The sequence below is a fragment of the Monoraphidium neglectum genome, assembly GCF_000611645.1.
Source record: "Monoraphidium neglectum strain SAG 48.87 unplaced genomic scaffold scaffold01466, whole genome shotgun sequence".
NCBI classification, from domain to species: domain Eukaryota; kingdom Viridiplantae; phylum Chlorophyta; class Chlorophyceae; order Sphaeropleales; family Selenastraceae; genus Monoraphidium; species Monoraphidium neglectum.
In genome coordinates, this window is record NW_014012162.1 from 7,472 (window position 1) to 15,102 (window position 7,631).

A 7,631-nucleotide genomic window follows, 5' to 3' on the forward strand; every position below is an offset into this window, starting at 1 on the left:
CCGGTGCCCAGTGCGACACTGTACGACGGCGACCAGATGGCGACTGCGCCCTCCACTGCAAGGGGGGTGGCGGCTGTCGAGTGCCGCAGACCTCGACGTGCACCGGGTTCCTGTCACTCGTATCATAGGCGTACAATATGCAAACGTGCATTCCGGAGCTCTTGACATTGATCACGGCCACGAGCTTTCAAGTTTGACACCACTGTCAGCCACACACGCACGATACGATAGGTCGACTGGCATATTTACGCGTATTTTAGCATCCAAGAACGTCGTTGGCCACCACCACGGCACGCATGCAGTCGCTCAGCCAATCAGCCGCCGGCACACGGCAGAGCGGCGTCCGCTCGGGCAGCAGCAGCAGCGGCGGCGGTGGCGCGCTCCCTGTGATACGCTTTAGCGGCCGCCGCAGCAGCCACTGCCATTGTCCTCACGCCAGCAGCGCCAGTGGTGCGAGCAGGGCGGGGCGGGAGCAGGACCTGCAGCGGCACCCGTCAACACAGCAGCGCGGCCCTCCGATGCAGCAGCTGCCGAGGCCGCCATTGCAAAAGCAGGTACGCAGTGCGAGCACAATCAAGGGCGTCTCCAGAGACGCCAAGCTGTTCGTCTGCTGTGACATGACTTGCGGCTGATGCTCGAGCGCAACGTCTTTGGCCCCCCCCTCTTCTCCTGCATGCGACCACGCCTGCTCACACTCTATGATTCGTGCTGACATGCTTGCACACATCAAAATTGTGATTGCAAGGCCATGCATGCACACACATCAATACACACACACACAATCTTTCTCTCTCGCTTTCTTGCTCTCCCGCACACACATACAAGCACGCACTCTCGTCCTATCTCGCTGTATCACACACACCTGAGCCCAGATGCACGTGCACACACACACACACACACACACTAACACACACACTCAAGCACACACACACACACTTACACACATACACTTCTGCACGTAACCTCAACCAACCCCACCAGATCATCACCGTCAGCCCCTCCTCTGACCTGGCGCGCGCGGCCCAGGCCCTCATAAGGCAGCTGGACGCGTTCGGCGGCGCAGAGATCTGGTGCACCGGCGTCAGCAGCCAGGTGCGTGGTCGCTTTGCCTCGTTCCCAACCATCCCAGTCACCCGGCGTCCCATGTGCACACGTGCCGCGCCGGCGGCGTGTGGCAGCTCTGCCGGCCGGACACCCCAGCTGCCAGGAGGCGAGGCAGGAGGGGGTGTCAGGAGTCGAGCCGCTGTTTCATCAAGACGCCATGGGGCTGATTTCTAGGCAGCTGGGGGCGCGGGTGATACGGCGCACTGCAAAGAGGCGCGGTTGTCGCGCCGCTTTTTGCGCCCAATCGCGGACACAAGCCTCTCCTTTGTTGGAAGCAAGAGCTAAAAGTGGTGACAAACCCACCGTCGGCACAGGTCTACGCCATTGGAGTGCTGGTCACTGCCCAAGAAATGCTCTCCACGCGCGCCGCCGCCCCCTCCACCGACGCCGACGCCGGCGCCGGCGCCGTCGCCTCGCCCCGCGCCGACGGCGTCGCGGCCACGCTGCAGCTCGCGCCCCCCGACGGCGACCCCGGGCGCGAGAAGCGCAGCATACGCAAGCTCATCATCGGCGCCGTGCCCGCGCCGCCGCCGCGGCCGGCGGAGTGGACGGGCGCCGGCGACAGGACCAGCACGGCGGTCGTGCGGGGCGCGGGGGAGCTCGCCGCCGCGCTGAGGGCCGGCCTGGAGTCTGAAAGGGGCGGGCACGCTCTGGAGGCGCGCGGCGAGCAGGGGGTGAACCGCGCGCTGCGCGCGGTGCTGGCGCTGCAGGGGGAGCTGGGGGAGCCGCTGGCTGTGTGGCCGTGGTACGGCGCGGTGGCCGACGCGTCGGCGGCGGCGCGGGGGGAGGGGGAGAGGGCGGTGCCCGGGACGGTGCTGCTCGTGCGGCGCATCCATGCGGAGTAACTGCTGTCGGGCGGTGGCTGGCGTCAATGACTTGATGGTAGTCACGTGACTCGTCCCCCAGCCACGTTATCGCAGCAATCGGCCGGACCAGTCCAAAAGGCGTTGCTTGGAAACTCTGGAGCGCACATTTTCTGTGCGGGCCGAACATCCCCATGAACGGCAGCACGCCCCCTGTGCAGCTTACTCCTGGGGCAGTCAAGTGCCCTTTTCCAAGGCCCCCTGCAACAATTCTTGTGCGTTGCCTACTGCGAAGGCCTCGCTGCCCGGCCTCCACCCTCATTTCCTGGCAAGAAGCGCCTCCCGCACACCAGCAAACCTACAGCAAGCCAGGAGCAAGACAGCCGAAAGCTCGGCTCGGCGCTGCACCAAACCGCGCAGTGTTGCCAAACCTGCGACGCACAAGGTGATTGGAAGGGGCCGCGGCTGCGCAGTGACAGGCGGCGACCGCATCGCCGACCCCCTGGCTCCCTCTACTTTCAAAAGCAGCAGCCCCGCCACACCCAGCGCACAGCCTGGCGCGTGCATTGCATGGCGTGTGTTACAAAACCTAGCGCCGCTCAACCAGAAGCGAGCACTGCGCCGTATCTACTAGAGCCATTAACAACATCTACTGGAACCGTCATCAGAGTCAGGTGACGCGGCCACTCGTAGAGTGCAAGCAGCTGGCAGATGAACGGGCACCCAGCAAAGCTGCAGCGGCAAGAACGCCCAAAACGCCACCATCATCCAAGCAAGCAACACCGCAGCTGGCTAAACCCAAGCAACATCAAAGCCCTACGCGGCAGAGGGTGCGTGGAACATAGGCGCCCCCATGCCGAGAGGCGCGTCGCCGGCGGCCCGGCGCTCCACATCACCCGCGCGCGGCGCCTGCGGCCAGCACCCGCGCCGCGACGCGCCACGCCGCCTCGTAGTCGCCGCCGCTGTCGAGCCACACCGCTGCGATCAGCGCCTCGACGACGTCGGCCATCACCTTGGGCGGCCGCTGCTCCTGCGGCAGCTGCCGGGCAGATGCGTCCCGCCCCTCGCCTTGCAGCCCCGGCTCCTCAGCACCCTCACCACCACTAGCGCCGCCGTCGCCGCGATTCGTCCAGACCTCCGCCCAGATCGCCTCGCTCACGTCGTCCGCCCACGGCTCCATCGGCCGGGCCGCCGCCGCCGCCGCCATCAAATCGACAGCCTGCTGCCCGCCGCCGCCGCCCGCCGCCTCGCCCGCCGCCCCGACGCCCGCGTACCGCTCAAGCGCCGCCCTCAGCGCGCGGCCGCCCACTCTGATCGCCGTGTGCAGTCCCAGCTCAGCGGCGGCCGCCGCGAGGCGCGCGTTCCTGACGTCCTGCGAGCGCTGCACTGTCAGGCTGTAAGGGCTGGCGGGGGCGCCGCCGCCGCTGTTGGCGTTGCGCAGCAGGTCAAGAGAGACGAAAAGGTCGAGCAGCGCGTCTGAGGACGGCAAGCAAGGAGGGGGTCAGCTGCAAAGTTGGGGAGGGAAGATGGGGAGCAGGGCGGGATCGATCGACGGTTGCATGTGGTGTGGGGGGGAATGGTTGAAGGGCTGCTCGGACGGCAGGAGGCCGAACGCCTCGGCCGAGGGGGCGAAAGGTCATGTGGAGGATCCAGGCACAGCTGTGGATGCACCAACCAGGGATGAAGCAGGGGAAACAGAGGGGCGGCAGATGGGTGGCAGATGGGTGGCAGATGGGTGGCAGAGGGGCTGTAAAAGGGTGGCAGGGCCCGTGGCGCCCTCACCCCCCAAAAACTCCAGCCGCTGGTAGCTGGGTACGCCCGGGATGGACACGTGAGTCACGGCCTGCAGCAGCAGCTCGGGGCACCGGAATACATAGCCGCCCAGCACCGCGGCCACCGCGGGGCGGCCCGCGACGTCGCGCCCCGCCTGCGCGCGCGCGGCGATAGGCGGCGGCCGCGGCGTCGCGGGGCCTGCGGCGCCGCGCGTGCACCCGGCGGCGTCTGCTTACATGCGTGGGCGGGGGGGCGAACGCATTCATGGCGCACCATGTTAATCGGCATGAGCAGGGAAAGGATGAAGTGATGCGTGAATCTGTCCGCCGAGCAGATGCACAGAGCTGCTAAGCCCGACAGCGCCACGGACACACCGGTGAATATCCGCTGTCTGCCCCGCTTCGAAGCAAGGCGAGTTTATAGCTGCCAAAACCAACGGGTCCATGCCAGAACGCCCTTTGAGACGCCCAAACGCGAACCTGGCGGCAGCACCCCCAGGGCGATGCACATCTGCTCGGCGCGCTCCAGCCCTCGCGGGTCCAGGGGGCAGGCCCCCACAGCCGCGCCCGCGCCGCCACGGCCAACCCCTGGGGGCAGCAGGCCGGCCTCCGCGGCGGCCGACAGGTACGCAGCGCCGATGAGGGCCTCTGCTGTGTCTGCCAGCACCTTGCCCTTGAAGTCAACCTTGGACCAGATCATATTGAGAAACCAGCAGATGTGAGGGAGGGAAGGGTTCGACAAAGGTGGGCACGAGAGCATGAACGCGCACGTCCGGCCATCGAGCTTTGACACCCAGGACAGTCGAGCCGTCCGGCCATAGCAGCGAAGCGCAAGCACACGGACCAGACGGCGTTCTTCACTGGCACCACTCAGGCAGGCGGCCCTGCGCTCAGCAGATCTGCTGCTGAGGAGAGGTGCACAGGAAACCATCCAGTCTGGCCTTCAGAAATCCCTCATCCCTCAAAAAGAAAAGAAGATGAACTCTCCCCCGCCTGCAGATGGCCGCACGCGGGCACGCACCTGGACCGTCCCGCCGCGCCCGGCCAGCGCCAGCGGTCCCCAGTCCCGCGGCTCGAATGCCCGCAGCCGCACATGGGGCGCCAGGCCTGCCTGGGTGCAGGCGGCCGCCAGTGCGTAGTTGCGGACGAGGCGCGCCCTGGCCACGGACAGCTGGCCCTCGTTGTGGTCTGGGCAGGCCTGCGCCGTTTGAGGCGGAGACACACGGGTCATGCGGACATTGGTTGGGTCCGGAGTGTTTGACGACTCGCGCGACCGACACCGCTACGCACCATACAGGAGTGCCCAGCTGCGCGCGCGCCGGCCGGCGTGTGTGCTTGGGATCTAATTGATGGGGAGCGGCAGAGCCGATTTGCAGCGGTCTGCGCGTCGACTTGGTGGTACGGTTTGACCGGGTCAAACCGCGGGTCGTCAGGGGGTTTGACTGGGTCAATGCGGTGATGGTGCATTTGGCACCCGGCCCCGCACCCTGTAAAGATGAAGGCACGCCAGGGTCTTCAGCATGGCTACGCAGCAGAGTGGGTTGGATTGGCGCACCGGCGGAGGCGAAACGTTGACGAATCAAGGGGGAAAAACGGTCGCTGGCAAGGATGCATGAAGCAAGCCAGGAGGCGGGGGGCGCTTGTGCAAAAGAGCGCAAGTCATTGTATGGGCCTGCCAGCACGACGACCCATCCGCGGCACTTGCAGAAGTTTGACAGACTGGGCAATGACGTTGAAGCAGCCGCGGCGGTTGATGACTCACCGTCCCCAACAAACTCCAGGAGCTCCTGATCTCCATAGGCCTCCCCCGCCCGCGCCGCCGTCAGCGCCACATCAGCCAGCGGCGCGGGCAGCCGCCGCAGCTGCGCTGCGAGACCGCCGCCCTCGCCGCCGCCGCCGTCACCAACAGGCGCCGCGGCGCCGTCGCCTTGCGCCGCGCGCAGCTGGTGCAGCGTGTGGAGGCGGAAGGCGACCGCCGGCAGCGCCATCAGCTCGCGCCAGGCGTTGCGCGGCAGCGGCAGCGCGAGGCACAGCTCCAGCGGCAGCAGCGGCGGCCGCGGCGCGTCGTATGCCGCAGGCTGAGAGCCGCCATGCGCGCCCACGGCTGCACCTGCAGCTTCCTCTTCCTCCTCCTCATCCTCCCCAACCCCAACCCGCTCCTCAGGCTCGGCGCCCGCGGGACCCTCAACGAGGTTTCGCGCCTCGCCGTTGCCCGCAGCTAACCCCTCCTCCTCGTCCTCCGCCTGCTGCAGTGCGCGCCGCCGCGACCGCCTGCTCGAGGGCGGCCCCAGCACCCTGCCGGCCCCCACGCCCCGGCCCCCCAGCACAGGCAGCAGCGGCAGCTGCGGGCGCTGCAGCTGCCGCCCGTACTTTTTCAGGAAGTAATTCTCGTGGGTGGAGACGTCAGCAGGGAGGAAGCTGCAGGGGTCGCGCGCCGTCACGGCCGCCGCCGCCGCAGCGGGGCCGCCGCCGCTCAGGGGCGTGTGCCAGAATGCGACCGCGCCAGAGTGCCCCGTCCACAGCACGCGGCCAGCGAGCGCCTCGGCGGGCGAGGGCGGCGGCCGCGGGGCGGCGCCCATGGCGAACGGGACGCTTGCTGCAGCTGCAGCAGCGTGATCTTCCCAGATGTTTGAGGCTGGCCGTACCCCTTCCTCCCCCAGCCGCCGCAGCGCTTGCCAGTCGATGCCTGGGGCCAACCCCCGCCCGCTCGCGCCTGTGCCGGCGCCGGCCGCGGCGGCAGCCGCGGCGGCGGCAACAGGCGCTATCAGGTAGCTGACGGGCCCGAACGCAGGTGCACATGAGGGCGCGCCGCCGTCTGAGAATAGCGCGCGCGGCGCCCCGGCAGCGACGCCGCCCGCGGCGTCGTGCTCCGCCAGCGCCGCCCTGAGGGCGGAGACCCCCAGCAGATCGTCCAGGTGGGGCGCAGCATCGACCGCCTTGACTGCCTGCACAAGGTACATCCATACACATGTGTACATCTGATCGACCTTTGCGCACCGGCGCGGTGTGAAACCACGTGCTAGCATGCCCTCCACACCCCCATGCTTGAAGGCATGAGCTTGGGCCACTGGCAGCTGCAGGGCACGCGCTTGGAAGCTTGCCGCTCCGGCTTTTTTGCTTGCTTGTGGGTGTTCCAATAACAGGCATGCCGCAGGGGTGGGCGCCGAGCCTGCTCCTGCAGTCAGCTGCTGCCGCAGGATGCAAACAGAAGTGTGGGCTCACTCCCGCCCATTTGCTGGTATGCCTCTGCACCCGACACGCACCACTTTGACCTATGCATACCCTTGGACTATCGAACGCAGCCGTATGCGGCGCCCTGCAATGCGGTTGCATAAGAGCTTGCCTTGGGCAGGTGCAGGTGGGCCTCGAGCATGACCTGGAGTGACGTCAGCAGCCGCAGCTCAGAGGGGCTCAGCGTCACCCGGCTTGCGGGCTCGAGGGTCACCTGAGGGCACAAAAAAACAGGCGGGCGTGTGTGGGGTGGAGTGGGGTGGGGGCCGCGTTGCGGTTGCAAACAGGGGATGGATGATATGTCTTCTCTGGTGCCTGATGACGACTTAGGCAATGATAGATATCACCGATCTCTCCCTGGGCTGGGCTGCCGGGCTGTGAGGCCTGCACCTCTGCGACGCTCGAGTTCCAGAAGCACTGCCTCGCCGTGGTTGCAGACCCCAGGATGATTCCTGTAATTCACGCGCCGGCACTGGCGCTGATCCCCGAGCTGCAGCCTGGGCGCCTTCCACCACAAACCCCCTAACCCCCTCACCAGCAGCGGCGCATCATCCCCGGCACCCTGCAGCCAAACAGGGAATGGCGGCAGCCCGGGGTCCACCTCGGCATGCAGCAGCAGCCCCCAGCACCTGGGGACGTCCCCGCCGCCGCCCGCCGCCGGCGACAGCGCGCCAGGGAGGGCGGCGGGGAGCCCCACCACGCAGCGCGCGGCGCCCAGCGC

At 67.5% G+C, this 7,631-nt stretch overlaps 2 protein-coding genes across 2 annotated transcripts; one reads left to right on the plus strand and one right to left on the minus strand.

Annotated features, from left to right (window-relative positions):
* Positions 1-296: 296 nt before the first annotated feature.
* On the plus strand, positions 297-1,949 carry MNEG_7975 (hypothetical protein; the record flags this gene model as incomplete). The annotated part of the gene is made up of 3 exons (XM_014043553.1): positions 297-554; positions 982-1,092; positions 1,419-1,949. The coding sequence occupies 3 exons, from the start codon at positions 297-299 to the stop codon at positions 1,947-1,949; spliced, it is 900 nt and encodes a 299-aa protein (XP_013899007.1).
* An 850-nt stretch (positions 1,950-2,799) lies between these two features.
* Positions 2,800-6,639, minus strand: MNEG_7976 (hypothetical protein; the record flags this gene model as incomplete). Its single annotated transcript, XM_014043554.1, has 6 exons — positions 2,800-3,383; positions 3,690-3,908; positions 4,160-4,364; positions 4,701-4,877; positions 5,166-5,203; positions 5,442-6,639. The coding sequence occupies 6 exons, from the start codon at positions 6,637-6,639 to the stop codon at positions 2,800-2,802; spliced, it is 2,421 nt and encodes an 806-aa protein (XP_013899008.1).
* Positions 6,640-7,631: the final 992 nt, after the last annotated feature.